Consider the following 16,334-nt stretch of genomic DNA (forward strand, 5'->3'; position numbering starts at 1 on the left):
TAATAATAAAAAAAAAAGGCCATGAATTTCAATGAGAGCAAGGAGGGTAAGGCTTGGAGGGAAAAAAGGAAAGAGGGAAATGATATAATCACATTATAAACTTTAAAAAGAAAAGAAAATCAGCTGGGTGGTGGTGGCGCACATCTTTAATCCTGGGTCTCAGGAGGCAGAGGCAGGCAGATCTCAGTGAGTTCAAAGTCAGTCTAGTCTACAGAGCCAAGTTCTAGGACAGCTAGGACTGTTACACAGAGAAACCCTGCCTCAAAAAACAAAACAAAACAAACAAATAAGCAAGCAAATAACAAAAATCCACTGCCTATAAACTGGGAACCAATAGAAACTGTACTTTCTCATGGACAAACTCAAATATAAATGAAAGCCAACATATATCTAAGCAGCAGTACTATTTTAGGATTGACCCCTCTTTTGTTACCTGCTCCAAAATATGAGTCTGCTTGCTGGCCACAGCCTCCTCTTCTTCCTCAGGAACAGAAGATGCAGATGAGCCAGGTGGCTCTTCCAGAGGCATATCAAACAGCTCTCTGATGGTCTGCTATTAGATAGAACAGAAGGGAAGAGGTCAACCAATGGAATATTACCTTCTAGGCAAAAACCTCTGAGGTATGGAGGCACTGCAGATTGAGAGACAGATGTGAAGGTCAAAGCAACAGTTGTCTAGCAAACAGGAGTAACCCTTCAAGAAAAGTTCTTTTCTGTCTAGACCGAAGGATTTTATTTTGTACCTGTTTAAAATAGGCTGTAGTGAAGTTCCCTCCCTCAATGGCCATATCTCCCAACATTCTCTTCTGATTTGCCTTCTTAAGAATGTTTTCCTCTACTGTTCGTTCACTGATAAGCCTAGGAAATGGAAGTGAGGTGTGAACAGCTAAATATATCAAGATTCCTGTATATAAAGAGGAAGTAAACTGAGGTAAGATCGGGCAATAATACCTATAGATGTGGACATCCCGAGTCTGACCAATTCGATGACAGCGATCCTGGGCTTGAGCATCCATGGTGGGATTCCAGTCGCTGTCATAAAAAACAACAGTGTCTGCTCCCGTCAGGTTCACACCCACACCCCCACTTCGAGTTGAAAGGATGAAGCAGAATATGCGTTTGTCTGCATTGAACCGTTCCATCAAGGCCTAAAAGGAAAGGGAAAAAAGATGGTATTTGGAGACTTATTCCCAAAACAAACCAGAGGCTTTTTAATTTTTAAGGTCCCTTCTCTAAGTTGGAAGTTTGAGAAAAAGAAACAAAAGCTGAGGGGAGTCTCTAGAGGGATAAGGATGCTTAAATTACCTGTCTCTGCTCAACTCTAGTAGACCCATCCAGACGCAAATATAAGTGACCATGATAGGTGAGAAACTGCTCTAATACATCCAGCATCCGGGTCATCTGGGTGAAAATGAGCACCCGGTGGCCCTCTGCCTTGAGCTGCCGCAACAGCACTGCCAATGTCTGCAACTTCCCTGAAGAAATAGGAAGGAGCACAAACAGTTAGCTACATGATGATACAGAAAAAAATAATACTAGAAAGCTACAGTTGAAAGGTAAGAAAGGCCTTTGCACAAAGGTTTCAACTGGTTCACTGAATAAAAGACAATTCTCTCTCCATTTTCTAGTCTCTTTCTCTCCCTCTTTTCTTTTTTCTTTTTTTTTTTTTTTGAGATAGGGTTTCTGTTTAACAATCCTGTCTTGGAATGCACCCTGTATACCAGGTTGACTTCAACCTAAGAGAATCACTTGCCTCTGCCTCTCTAGTGCTGTGATTAAAGCGGTGCACTATCACTACTGGACACAGGCTAGGATGTCAAGAGGTAATCTAGTTTAATGTTACAACACATAGAAATGATGCTAAGGCTACGTTAAGACTCGAGAAATTGCAAGAGTACTTGCTCTTGCAGAGAAACCAGGTTTGGTTTCCAGTACCCACACGGTGGATCACAACCATCTGTAATTCTAGTTCCAGGGAATCTGATGTCTTCTTCTGACCTTGAGCACCAGGCATGCATATAACATACATACATACACACACAGGCAAAACACATCAAGTAAGTAAAAATTAAGACAAACAGAAATAACGTATTATTTCTAGTGAGCTAACTAGCAAGAAAGAAGACCAACGAATAAAGCTACTTGCTGCCAAGCCTGTCAACTTGAGTTAGTTTTGGAACCCATATGGAGCAAACTCTCAAAAACTACCTTGGACCTCATACCTACCATGTAGACACCCACAGGAAACTAACGAAATAATAAGAATTTCTGGCAGTGTTGGAGATCTAGGACAACCTCAGTTGAAACCTGGAGTTACTTCATCCTTAGTTCCGAGTTTCAGTGCGTGTGTGGTGAGGGGAGTAGGGGTAGGGATTGAGTTTAGGGCCCTGTGCATGCTAGGAAAGCACTTATCACTGAGCTAAACCCCTAACCCAGTCTCAAAAGTCCTTCAATTACCCATTACGGTTTCAGATGTTATCCAAAATAGGGATGAGGTGGGGGAGAGGGGTGGCTGAGGAGATGGCGCAATGATTTGCTATGTAAGCATGAGCGCCTCAGTTTGGATTCCTAATATCCATGGAAAAGCTGGGGTGGGGGTGAAGACAGGAAGACAGGGCAAGGGGGATTGATGGCCAGCCAACCTAGCTCAAATAGTGAGCTTCGGGTTTAATAAGAGACCCTGTGACAAGAAATAAAGTGGGGGGCCGCTGGGCAGTGGTGATGGAGACTCCCAGCAGAGGCAGGAGGATCTCTGTAAATTCAAGGTCAACCTGGTCTACAGGAGGTAGGTCTAGGACAGGCTCCAAAGCTAGAGAGAAACCCTATCCTGAAAAACAAAACAAATAACAACAACAAAACAAACAAACAAACAAACAAAAAAAAGGAAGTGGGACCAGGTGGTGGCAGTGGAAAATTAATCCTGGCTCTCTAGGCGGCAGAGGGAGGCAGCTTTCCTTGAGTTCAAGGCCAGCCTGGCCTAAAGAACAAGTTCTAGGAGAAATCATTTCTAGGAACTCAAAAAAAAAAAAGTAAGTAGGAAGTGAGAGGGAAATAAAATGTATGTGAGAGTGATTAGAATGATACAGTTACACACATCTGCATGTATATATAAATATGTACCAGTCAATAATAAAATTGCCGAAAAACAAATTTAATTATAGAAAAAAGATGGAGTAATAAAGAAAAACTGACGTTGGCCTCTGGCTTTCACCCTCAAAACACAGACACACAGACAAGCAGGCACAGACACACATCACATACAGAGAACCGTCCCTCCCACCCCGCCCGCCCCAAATCAGGTCTTACTATGTAAATAAGGCCTCACACTTAACTTCCTGTTCAAATTTCTCAGAGGCTGGGATTATAGGCATGTACTACCATCCTAGGCATAAAAAGGTCTTTTGTTTACTGAGAAAACATGAATAAAAATTCATCTTTTCTCATATTCTAGGACATTAGAAAATTGTCAGTTTTGGTAGTCATCATAACACTGCAAAAATTATCAGGAGAAAAAATAGCTTGAGAGTAAGAGGTAAAGATTCCTAGATTCCTTCCTTCCTTCCTTCCTTCCTTCCTTCCTTCCTTCCTTCCTTCCTTCCTCTATGCTGCATTTCATTGATATAAACTGTCTTGTCATTAAGAGTGCAGAATAATCTGGTTAATCAGAAGTTCAAGGTCATCCTCAGCTCTACAAGCAAATCACAGGCAATCTTGGGATACATGAGCTACTGTCTCAAACAAAACAAAGAAAATATTGGTGGTCCTGCAACAGCCAAGAACTCACCACAATCATACTGGATGAGTCTCAAGTCAGGGAACTGGGTACGCATATTACATACAATACGGTGCAAAGGACGGGCTCGAGGCCAGAGCTCACTGGCCAATTGCTCCTGGAAGGCTGCCTGATGAGGGGCCATCCAAGGAGGTGGGTGGCAGGCATGCAGGGAAGGGGGAGGTGCCTCCACAGGAGGCATAACAAAGATGAACCTGTGAAAGAAAGAAAGTAAACAATGTAAAAGATATGACCCTGAAATATCACAGAATTTAGCACCTTCATTAGCCCTAGGAACTAAATCCACTGTAGCCCCAAGACCCACTCCCCATCATCACTTAGCCCTGCCAACCTCTCAATGATTTCTGATAGCTGGTCTAGACGCTGCTGGGGAAACAGTACAGCCTGATGGGCAGCCTCAGTATAAGTCCAAAAGATGGGGTGGCTGGGGCCAGGAGAACGAGGGCTGATGGGGCTGGCAACAGGTTGGGGCAAGGTACAGAAATCCAGGACTTCAGTCCCATACACGGGTGCCAGGGCCCCATGAGCCTCACTAAGTTGGAAAATCCGTTCCAAGCGTTCAGATCGTTGCTGCTTCCGCTTTTCTTCCAGAGAATCCTAAAGGAAAAACAAAACAGAAAACCAAAAATTGGTGTACTCAAGAATTTGCAACAAAACTTTATAAAAACCTAAACTCTTATAGATGGAGTCTGTAGTAATAAGATCTAAGGCATCTACCATGTGCTTTATCATTTTCAAAATCTGTCAATGAAAACTGTTGTTTTCACAATGTTAAATGAAGCCGGGCGGTGGTGGCGCACGCCTTTAATCCCAGCACTCGGGAGGCAGAGGCAGGTGGATCTCTGTGAGTTCGAGACCAGCCTGGTCTACAGAGCTAGTTCCAGGACAGGCTCCAAAGCCACAGAGAAACCCTGTCTCGAAAAAAAAAAAAACAAAACAAAACAAACAAACAAACAAACACAATGTTAAATGAAGTCATCCTCTACAAGAGAAAACTCATCTTTCCTTGCATGCTTGTTAAAGCAGAATTGCTGAACATCAAAGTGAAGACCTACATATCCCAGTTTATTCATTAGTTGATTTGCGGCAATTTTGTTATGTAACATTCAACTTTAGGACATATATAACTTATTTTCTTGTAGTAGGTCTATAGAATGCAAATGGGCACTTGCATGCACATACACAAATAAATAAATGTAATTTAAAAGTCAACAGGTATTGAGTCAGGTGTGCAGCCTTTATTCTAGTACTCTGGGGGGAGGGAAGTCTCAAAAAAGGAATAAAAAAAATCAGGGGGTGGGGGCTGACTAAAAGCAAAAATGTGGAAGGCAAGAATGTGAAAGCAAGAAATAAAGAAGAATGTTTTCTGTTTTGTTTGAGACAGGGTTTTTCCCTACATAGCTGTGGCCATCCTGAAACTCCATCTGTACAACAGGCTTGCCTCAGACTCAGAGATTTTCCTGCCTCTGCCTCCTTGTGCTAGGATTAAAGACATGTGCCACCACTGCCCGGCTAAGGAGGGGCCTTCTAATTATGAAGTAAAATCTTTCTGTATGATGGTAGAGAGAAGAGTGGGGAAAAAGCAAGGAAAAACCTCCATGCTTCATGCTTTACTTAGGGGATAACCTTAAATATTATGATTTTAGATAAACACACTTTTCTGTATTTTGGTTTAATGGCTTTTTTGGGTAGACTTTCTATTAATAAATATATACATATATATACACACACACACACACACACACAAACATATGCACACTTTTTTTTAACATAATTTAACTGTAATACTTCGTTTTCAAGTTCTGTCACTGTTAATGTGAAGTTAGAAACTACACAGTAGACACTAATAGTAATTTATGGCTAGACAACTATATTTCCAAAATGGGGGGAGGAATTGCTAATGAGAACTAGTAATATCATCCACTGTATAAATAAAAGGCTATTTTTCCTTATATGCACATAATTTTTACCTTAACCAATATCAGTGGGGTATACAATAAAAATTAACATTCTAACTAGAAGTACATGATAAACCAAGTAAGTTCAAACCAAAAACTTAAGTATTATAGAACATCTATAAAATATACTAACTATTCATGCAAATTTGTATTTAAAGTTATATAGCTACCAATTAGAGTCATAGTTATCAAACTACTCCCATGTTCCTCGACAAGATTAACCACCCCCCCCACAAATAGACGTTTTAGCATTTAGCATTCATAAACACACACACATATATATCATAATTTATCAGTGAATTCTTTCATGAATCACAGTAGAACTGAGGATACACTGAAAAAGATTGACAGATATTTTAGGCTCTATAATCCTATAATCCCCATAGTGGCAAGGCATATGGTAGAATTAACAAGAGTCAGTCATCTCTACATTGTTCTGATCACTTTACTTCTAATTAGATAGAGGCTTTGGGTTTAATCACCAACATAAAAATAAAAACAAAAATTTTAATGTGTTATTTTTTGCACAACTGGGTTTTAATCCAGCTATAAGGAAGAATCAAATTCTGAAAATTGCATGGAACTATAAATATACTGAGTGAGATAACCCAGCCTCAGAGAGCTGCTACAAGTTTTCTATCATATGTATATCTTAGTGCTGAAATTTTAAATTTGAGTTTAACTTGGAGCGCCTATAGAGACCAGGAAGCTATGAGGGGGATAGAATATATGACCTTAGAGCAGTGGTTCCCAACATGTGGGTCACAAACCCTTCCCAGGGCTTGTATAAAGTATCCTGAATATCAAACATTTACACTGTGATTAATAACAGTAGCAAAATTACAATTATGAAGTAACAACAAAAATAATTTCATCGTTGGGGGTCACCACAACATGAGGAACTGTATTAAAGAAAGGAAGGTTGAGAACCACTGCATTAGAAGAGACTATCAGGTATGGAAATGTACGTGGGTGGGGAATGGGGGAGAGCAGAGGATAAAGGGAGAAATAACTAAAATTACGAATGAGGAAATCATAAAGAAACTTGTAAACTAATATATGTAAAAACACTATTGAGGGCACACATTCCAGGCCAGCCTGGTGTACATAGTAAGTTACAGAACAGTCAGGGTTACATAGAGACCCTGCTTCAAAATAAATTGTGTGTGTATATAAATAATTAACGGGGTAAGAAATATGACCTAGCATTTAAGAGTATTTGCTCTACAATCGTGAGTTACTGAATTTGGATCCCAATACCCCAAGTAACACACTAGTCATCCTTACAAATGCCTGTGGTCACAGCACGGAAAGGGAAAAACAGGAGAATTATGAAGTTTGTTGGCTCCAGGTTAGTCAAGAAAATGTAAACCCCAGAATCAGAGAGAACATCAGGTCTCAAATTAAGTGAACAGTGTGACCCCTTGATGCCCTTTTCTAAACTCTTTCCCCCTAAAGCATACAAACATGTAATTTTAATACATTTTTCTGTGTGGGTGTTTTTGCATGCATATATGTCTATGCATTAAATGCCCTAAAAGCCAGAAGAGGGTGTTGCATCTCCCGGATCTGTAGTTATGGATGATTGTGAACTACCATGTGGGTGCTGGGAATTAAACTACAGTATTCTACAAAAACAAGTGCTTTTAACCACTGGGACAACTCTCCAGTCCACACACATAATACAAAAAAAAAAAAAAAAAAAAGAAAAAAGGCACAAGCAGGTAACTTGCATGGGTGAATAAGGCTATTTCTTTTTTTTTTTCCCTCTCTCTCTCTTTTTTTTTGTTTTTTTTTGTTTTTTTGTTTTTTGAGACAGGGTTTCTCTGTGGTTTTGGAGCCTGTCCTGGAACTAGCTCTTGTAGACCAGGCTGGTCTTGAACTCACAGAGATCCGCCTGCCTCTGCCTCCCGAGTGCTGGGATTAAAGGCGTGCGCCACCACCGCCCGGCTTGGATAAGGCTATTTCTAAAAGTCGTAGGTTAGTAAATGAAATCCAATTGCCAGGTCTGAGATATCTACCTATGAACTGTTGGTCAGAGAGAACCCAGAAAGCCCCCCAAACAACACAGACTATTCCTATTGCTCATGGTTTCCCATGAGACAAGGTGGTGAAACTCTACTGCAGAAGATTTCACACATTTTGGGTAGACCCAGCTGTCATAGTATACCACAAAATGTTCAATAAACTGCTGGGGCACTTGGGAGGCAGAGGCAGGCGGATCTCTGTGAGTTCGAGACCAGCCTGGTCTACAAGAGCTAGTTCCAGGACAGGCTCCAAAGCTACAGAGAAACCCTGTCTCAAAAAAAAATAAAATAAAATAAAAAAAAAAAATAAACTGCTGGGGAAGTAAAGTCAGCAAAGGCCTTTTCTGGCCATGAACCCTACAAGTTATAAAACCAACATACCAAGAAAGATGTACCCATTAGTTAACAGTAGCATGTTATAGAGGTATCCAATTGATTTGTTTGGATTTGGGGCATTCTCCACAGGAAGAAGATTGGTACTTTAAACCTGCCCAAAAGTCCATGGCTGGGCTGGTAAAATGGCTCAGTGGGTAAATGTACTGCCAGACAAACCTGACTATCTGAGTTCACAATAAAAGGTGCATCCTAAACATTTCTAGGTTTAGATCATCTTGTACTGAGATCAGCACTGCTCTCTCATCTTTGGGCAGAGAAGATTCTGTTTGCTGAAGGTAGTAACGCAAATGTTAAGTATTCAGCCCTAAATAGGTCATCACTGCTTCCAAAGCTCAGAAAATATCAAGAAAGAGAGAGAGAAAGAATATAAGAGCTGGATATTAAGGAGGAGTGCTACATAACAGTGTCTTCTGGACACAGCTGTTACCCTCAGGAACTCATGCAACATGAGGAAATGGGGAGCCATTTTCTTCAGTAGTACGGTCACAGTTTAATAACCACCCTACTCATTAGGGAGCCTAATTAAATTCAGTGGACCACCAAAAATAAAACACAAAATATATTAAAGAGGAACTGTTATGGAATAGAGTATTTGCTTCACTCCATAAAGATGTGTTGTATTTGTGTCACAGAAGTGTTTAACTATGTAAAGATGTGCTGCATTTGCTTATACTGCATTTGTTTTACTATGTAAAGATGTGTTGGTATTTCACCTTGCCTGCCTAAGGCATCAGATTATGATGTAGGTGGGCCTGCTGTCTATGTGCTATTTTCATTGGTTATAAAAAGCCTGCCTTGGCCCTTTGATAGGACAGAAAATTAGGTAGGTGGAGTAAACAGAACAGGATGCTGGGAAGAAGGCAATGAGGCAGATGCGATGAAGCTCCGGCCCAAAATGGATGCAGGTTAGAATCTTCCTGGTTGCTGGGCAGTGGTGGCGCACGCCTTTAATCCCAGCACTTGGGAGGCGGAGGCAGGCGGATCTCTGTGAGTTTGAGCCCAGCCTGGTCTACAAGAGCTAGTTCCAGGACAGGCTCCAAAGCTACAGAGAAACCCTGTCTCGAAAAAACCAAAAAAAAAAAAAAAAAAAAAAAAAAAATTCTTCGCAGTAAGCCACCACCTCGTGGTGCTACACACATTAATAGAAATGGGTTAATCAAGATGCAAGATGTGAGAGTTAGCCAGTAAGAGGCTAGAGCTAATGGGCCAGGCAGTGTTTAAATGAATACAATTTGTCTGTTGTTATTTCCAGGGTGAAGCTAGCCGTGTGGGAGCCGGGCGGGATGAAAAGCAGGCCTGCCCGCAGCTCCTCACTACAAGATTAGTTTAATAAAAAACTGAATGGCCAATAGCTAGGCAGAGTATAGACAGGGCTGGTAGACAGAGAGAAAAGGGAAGCCAGCCAGCAGGATGGACAGTACACAATGAGGCAAACTAGCCTCACTGCAGCACACACATGGAATAAAAATGGGTTCGTTTAAGTTAAAAAGCTAGCTAGAAACAAACCTAAGTTAAGGTTAAGCACTCATAATTAACACTAAGTCTCTGTCATGATTTGGGGGTTGGAGGTTCAAGAAAGCCTGCTATAGGGGACTTGGTAAGAAAGGCTTCAACCACAGTGGGAAGGAATTCAAAGAAGTTATTTATGGAGGGTGGAAAATGGCTAGCACCCATACCCACACCCATGCATGTATTTTTTTAAAAATATTTATGTGTATGGATGTTCCGCCTGCCTGGATAACTGTGCACCATGTATGTGCAGTGCCCACAGAGCTGGGTGTCAGATATTCTATAGGACTGGAGTTACAGATGGTTATGAGCCACCATATGAACACTGGGAATTGAACCCAGATCCTTTGTAAGAGTAGTCAGTACTCTCAACAACTAATCCATCTCTCTAGCCCCCCACCTGTTACTTTTTTTTTTTTTTTTTTTTTGGATTTTCGAGACAGGGTTTCTCCGTAGTTTTTTGGTTCCTGTCCTGGAACTAGCTCTTGTAGATCAGGCTGGCCTCGAACTCACAGAGATCCGCCTGCCTCTGCCTCCCGAGTGCTGGAATTAAAGGCGTGCATCACCACCGCCCGACTCACTTGTTACTTTTTAAGGGTTTAAAAACAGTTACAGAAAGGCTAATCCCAAGCCGGGCGGTGGTGGCGCACGCCTTTAATCCCAGCACTCGGGAGGCAGAGGCAGGCGGATCTCTGTGAGTTCGAGGCCAGCCTGGTCTAGAAGAGCTAGTTCCAGGACAGGAACCAAAAAGCTACGGAGAAACCCTGTCTCGAAAAAATCCAAAAAAACCAAACAAACAGAAAGGCTAATCCCAAAAATTTTTGACAAGAGCCAGAAAATAAAATTGGGTGGGAATTTGCTAACGAGTCACCTAGGTATAGTAAAGCTTTAAAAGGGCAACTTATCAGGCTGAAGAGATGGCTTAGAGGTTAAGAGCACTGACTGCTCTTCCAGAGGTCCTGAGTTCAATTCCCAGCAACCACATGGTGGCTCACAGTCATATGTAATGAATCTGGTGCCCTCTTCTGGTCAGCATGCATACAGACAAACAGAGCACTATACATAATTGAACTCAGGACCTCCAGAAGAGCCTCTGAGCCATCTCTCCAGCCCTTCTTTCCCATTTCTGTCTTTCTAGTTTGGCTTTTTTTTTTTTTTTTTTTTTTTTTGGTTTTTTCGAGACAGGGTTTCTCTGTGGCTTTGGAGCCTGTCCTAGAACTAGCTCTGTAGACCAGGCTGGTCTCGAACTCACAGAGATCCACCTGCCTCTGCCTCCCGAGTGCTGGGATTAAAGGCGTGCGCCACCACCGCCCTGCTAGTTTGGCTTTAAAACTACTAAATTGTCAGGCATTTTCGGTGTATGACTTTAATCCCAGCACTTTGGAGGCAAAGGTAGGCAGATCTCTGTGGGTTCCAGTGCCATCATTGGGGTGGTCACTATGACACACATTCCAGGATAACAAGATAGCTAGAGTTTCATAGTGAAACTGTCTTCAAAAAAGGTATGCCAGCATTCATATCAAGAAGTTCACAACAGACTATAATACAGTTCAAGGGGATCTGATGCCCTCTTCTGGTCTTAAAGAGCATCTGCACAATGTGCACATATATGGAAAGATACATAACATACTCAAAAATAAACATTAAAAAAAAATCTTTTTTAAAAAGAGAGGGCAAGTGCCAGGCAGTGGTGGCACATGCCATTAATCCCAGCACTTGGGAGGCAGGAGAGGCAGGGAGATCTCTGTTGAGTTCAAGGCCAATCTGGTCTTACAGAACAAAGTCCAGAATAGCCAGGGTTATACAGAGAAACCCTCTCACAAAAAACCAAAAACCATCAACCAAATTAGCAAAAAACAAAAAGGAGTGGACAAGCACTGGTGATATACTTCAGTGGTGGAACTTTTGCTTAATAAAGTGTAGAGGTTTAACAAAGAATAAGCAACATCTCTGATAGAGTGAAAAAGATAGGATAAGATATGAAGGGAATACCTAGACCTTTTTATTCTGGGTTATTTAATTTTGTACTGTTGAGTTTACTATCTGGTGCTGGGTACAATCCCTAGCACCCAAACCCAAACTAAACAACCCCCCAAGAAAATAAGACATTACTATTTCTGTTTTATAGATTGGAATACACACCCACAAAAGAGGAATCTATCCAAATGTGACTTGGCCACAATACACTAGGCTTTGTAACTATTCCATGCATTCAACACAAGAAAACTCAATTTCCTTTGGGAAAACAAAACTTACCAGATAGAAAGGGGAACGAGGTGGTGGTGGGGGCTGGCGCCGAGGCCGGGGTCCACTGAACGAGGTAGCAGTGGGAATAGGGCTGGGAGGACCAGATCGCAAAGTCAGTGTCTCAGGCTCATCCTTGGGAACAGATAACCTGTTTACCATGGTGACAGGTATGGAAGCGGCACCAGATGATGAAACAACGAGGGAAGACGCCTGGGAAGCTGCAGCCTGTGTTAAGGCTGGGGCCAGTGCTAAAGTCTGGGTGGTAGATGAACCCAGAGCGGGCACAGGAGTAGGGGCAGGGCTCAAGGTCAGTGTTTGCACCGAAGTTGGGACCAGGAGTGAAGCCGACGATGATGCTGGAGCCAAAGTCAGTGTGTGAGCTGGAGCTGAGCCTATTGGAGAACTTGGAGCCAAAGAGGGTGCTGAAGCCAGAGACAGTGTTTGAGCTGGACCCAGTGGTGCTCCTGGTGCTAAAGACAGTGTCTGCACTGGCGGTGGTACCAGGGATGATGCTGGAGTCAATGACAATGTCTGAGTTGGAAATGGCCCCTGAGGGCTCCCTGTTCCCAAAGAATGTGTCTGAGACGGAGACAATCCACCAAGAGTTGCTAAAGTTGGCGCTAGGGTCAATGTCTGACTTGAGAGAGGTGATGAAACTGGGGTTGATACCACAGTTTGAGTTGATGAGGGAGCCATCACAGGAGTTGAGGTTGATACCAGTGATGATGAAAGTAAAGGGGTTCCTGGCATTGATGGTGGCGTTATGGCTGGAATTGGAGTCTGTGATGGAGCCAGAACAGGAACAGAGCCTGGTGAAGGAGCTAGGACTGAAAGTGGAGCCAAAGGAGAAGCTGGAGAAGGGCCCAGGATTGCTGTTTGTGAAGCAGCCATAGGAGTCAGAGAGGTGGCTAATGCCTGAGATGTAGAAGGTGCTGGAGCCAGAAGAGAAGCCTGAGCTGGAGCTGAACTTGGTGATACTGGGAAAGGACTGGTCAGAGCTGAAGCTGGCACCAGGACAGGTGAACATGCTGGGGCCACAGCTGAGTTCAATCCTGGAACATGTGAAGAGGTGGTCGACAACAACAGAGAGTGACCAGATGTCTGAGGTGGGGACAGGGCTGGAGTAGTAGCCAAACCTAGAGCCAAGGCTGACACTGATGGGGGAACCCCAGCTGATGCCAAAGGTGGTCCAGAGGCTGCTGAGACAACAGCCAGTGCTGGAGCCACACTGGTCAACAGAGCCGGACCTAAATCTGAAACAGGCAGGGGGGCTGTGATGGGAATGGTTAGCGGAGCAGAGGCTGGGGTGGAAAGTGTGGTAGGGACAGAGATGGGAAGTGAAGATGACACAGGGACTGAAACTGTAGAGGACACAGGACTAGCAAGGGGAGAGGAATTGTGAATTGTCAGTGGAGAAGAGGCTGGTCCAGGGAGTGAGGATGGCATGTGCAGAGAAGAAGAGATGGTCATGGCAGCAGCTCCAGGCGCCGATGCTGTGAAGACACAGAGGACAAGTTAGCTTCATAAAGAATTATTTTTCAGCTCCTGCTACTATCTGTCCCCATCCTTCCACTAACCCACAAGATTACCAACTTCCAGAAACCCTTCAGTCCCACAATACGAGGTCAAAAATTTAAGGAACAGGATAGCTTGGCCTTTCTTTCTCTAAGATTCTGACAAATGTATCTTAAATAGGTCAAGGTTTGAGACTAAACAAATTAATACATTAGGGATTGTACCTAAGAAACCTACGGGGCTACCAATTTCTCGTTCATTTCTGATAAAAATTTCTGGCCTCAGCTGTTATGAACTTACCACTGACTTCAGGTGAAGGACTGTGGACCAGCTTGAGGAGGGGCCTCACCAGAGTAGGTGTTGGTATGGGGGCACGAGTAGTACCCAGAGTTGGTGTCGTTAGACGGCTAGGGGTTAATGTAGGGCGTGATGTCAACACAGCTGGAAGCCCAGAACTTGAAGGCCGGGGTGCTGGTGCCAGTGGTGGAACAGGAGTCAGTCCATCCCGAGGGGCCTGTCTTACGACAATCTTCACCACGCCTGTATTGTTCACCATGGATGGCGGCACTGCAAGAGGAAGTTACATTGAGAGGAAGGTAGAAAAGAAACAAGAGACCCAAGAATGCAAGAAGTCCAGGGGAAAGAAAAAGTGGTAGACAAGATACTGGAGATATTGGCAAGAGAAACAACACTGAAGGAAGGCTAGACACACAGTTGGCCCAGGACATGCCTGCAAGGACCAAGGCCAGGTAAGGGCTGAGTAAATACAAAGGCCAAGAGCCTCACCCTGGTTAGCAGCAAGCGGAAGGCTGAGGCCAGTGGGGGCAGGGGTGGTGCTGGGGGTCGAAGAAGGCAGCACAGAGACAGGGGTGGGGCCAGGGGTCGGGGCCACGGCCTGGATGAGGGCCACATGGGCAGGCTGGCTGATGAGGTGGTGCTGCCCCCCTGCTGACACCAGGTGCACCACATTCCCTGGGTTAAGGGAAAAGAGAGAGAGAAAGAGAGAAAGAAAAAAAGAAAGAAGCACCTATCAGCCTGAGGGCAGAGGCAAGAGCAAGAGAGAGAATAGGCAAGAAGTAACAGCTCTAGAATTAACTTTTCCTATTTTTAGCAAAGACCCCTTCCAACCATTCCCTCTGGCCCTATTCCACCAAACTAAGAGACATAAAGGCTGACATCCAAAGAGTCACACAAACAAAGAAGACAGAATAAAGAGGAAAAAGGCAGGACAGGGGGTGGGTTTTACCTACTTTGCAGCGGGCGGGGCTGCCCTACAGCCAGCTGGCGCACCTGGGCACCAGTCAAAGTCAATTTGTTGCCCTGGATTTGGAAGGTGAGAGGTTTGCTTCCCCCAGCACTCGTCACTGGACGTTGTGCCAAGGAGGCCAACTGCCCGATGCTGACCACTTCTCCAGCTACAAACAGAGAAAGCCGTATATACACAGGGCTCATGCTGTTCAAAACCACATCTCAGACACCCGACAAAGCACCTATTTCCTGAGCCTAAAACTTTTCCATAATTTATCATACTCAACAAAGCCTCCACTCAGAATCTTTGTGTCCAGTGCCACCTGCAATCTCTTTTACATTCTCCAATGGCTTGCTACCAGACAAAGACTACCTTTTGCTCTGTAACACCTTTTTACATTTATTTTTCTCATGATTTTGCATTCAGAAGATTAAACTCAGGATCTTATACATGCTAGGTAAGTAATTTACGACTGAGTTATATCATCCTCCTCCAAACATTCATCTTGCTGAGCTTACTACCATTCACTCATAGGAGCCATCTCCCCCACATAATAAACCAAATTCCTTGAGGTCTTTTATTTATGATTTACCACTATTTAGCAAAACACCCAGTGTGAACTAGCTGCCAAAACTTTATATTTTCCTGCTCCTCTTTTCCTACAGCTCTCTAGCATGCAACTTTTTTATCTGAAGACCCTCATCACAGAGGTCTGAAAACTTACAGGGCAGACGAGCCTGCATTTCAGGAGATAAGATGAGGCGTTGTGGTGTAGAATTTGGAGCTGGCACTGCTGTAGTGGTAACAGTTGCTATGGTGGTAGAAGTGGTGGTAGCAGCAACAGGAGAGAAAGTGTAGCCTGGAGGCACTGTGAGGGGCTTCAACAGGCTAGAAGAGCCTGGAGGTGGAGCTGGGCTCAGGCGAACTGGGGCAGGTGGGGCTGGCTTCAGTGACAGGGTTGGTGTGGGAGGCCGTGAGGTCCCACTCATGACTCCCATGGGGGATGGCAACACTGCAGATACAAACATCTGTCAGATACAACTTGACAAACGCCTTACCTGGGCTGCAAAAGTCCATACTACTATTCCTTCCAGTCTACTAAACACTATGTATGTTCCCTCATTATTGAACTCTCTTAATTTAACTAGTTCATACCCAGAAGCAACCCTTGTTTTCATTTTAACTCACCCTGGGGGAGAGGACCAGTAGTTGGCTGCAAGGGAGACAAGAGAACAGGTCCAGATGGGCGGGATGCAGGAACAACTGGGGTTCCAGCAGGCGAAGCTGACACCATGAGTGGTGCTGGCAACACTGGGGGTACTGGACCAAGGGTGGGTTGGGCTAACAACTCAGGGCCTGGAGGGGGGCGGACTGGGACAGGGCCAAGGGGTGCCCGTGGGCTGTTCACCACCACCACTGTACGGCCTTCTTGCTTGGGCACTGGCTGCAGCATCCTATGAGAAAAAATTAAAGGGCTAAATAGACACAGAAGGAATGAATTAAGTTAACAAAAGAAATTAAGACAAGGCAGAAAGACTATACAAACAAAAAGAAGAAGAGAACCCCCCCCCATTTTAAGGAGAAAGTGGGACAGGAAAACATAGATAATCAGAAAGCACCAAGAATCCTCGTTAGTATAG

The 16,334-nt window shown here is 43.8% G+C and overlaps 1 protein-coding gene across 5 annotated transcripts in view; it reads right to left on the reverse strand.

The window, feature by feature from the left end:
• Srcap (Snf2 related CREBBP activator protein) overlaps positions 1-16,334 on the reverse strand; it is a 52,803-nt gene that overhangs the window by 6,604 nt on the left and 29,865 nt on the right. For 4 of the 5 annotated variants that reach the window (XM_057777075.1, XM_057777072.1, XM_057777074.1 and 1 more), the window contains 12 exons: positions 15,883-16,148; positions 15,419-15,706; positions 14,696-14,860; positions 14,232-14,417; positions 13,746-14,012; positions 11,940-13,423; positions 4,125-4,390; positions 3,785-3,987; positions 1,306-1,475; positions 952-1,148; positions 744-858; positions 434-553 (listed from right to left, as the gene is read on the reverse strand). In XM_057777075.1, the coding sequence (XP_057633058.1) occupies positions 434-553; positions 744-858; positions 952-1,148; positions 1,306-1,475; positions 3,785-3,987; positions 4,125-4,390; positions 11,940-13,423; positions 13,746-14,012; positions 14,232-14,417; positions 14,696-14,860; positions 15,419-15,706; positions 15,883-16,148 (3,727 nt within the window). The remainder of the gene's footprint in view (positions 1-433; positions 554-743; positions 859-951; positions 1,149-1,305; positions 1,476-3,784; positions 3,988-4,124; positions 4,391-11,939; positions 13,424-13,745; positions 14,013-14,231; positions 14,418-14,695; positions 14,861-15,418; positions 15,707-15,882; positions 16,149-16,334) is intronic. The other variant, XM_057777076.1, reaches the window with a different exon arrangement.

The sequence above is a fragment of the Chionomys nivalis genome, chromosome 8 (genome assembly GCF_950005125.1).
Source record: "Chionomys nivalis chromosome 8, mChiNiv1.1, whole genome shotgun sequence".
Lineage (NCBI taxonomy): Eukaryota > Metazoa > Chordata > Mammalia > Rodentia > Cricetidae > Chionomys > Chionomys nivalis.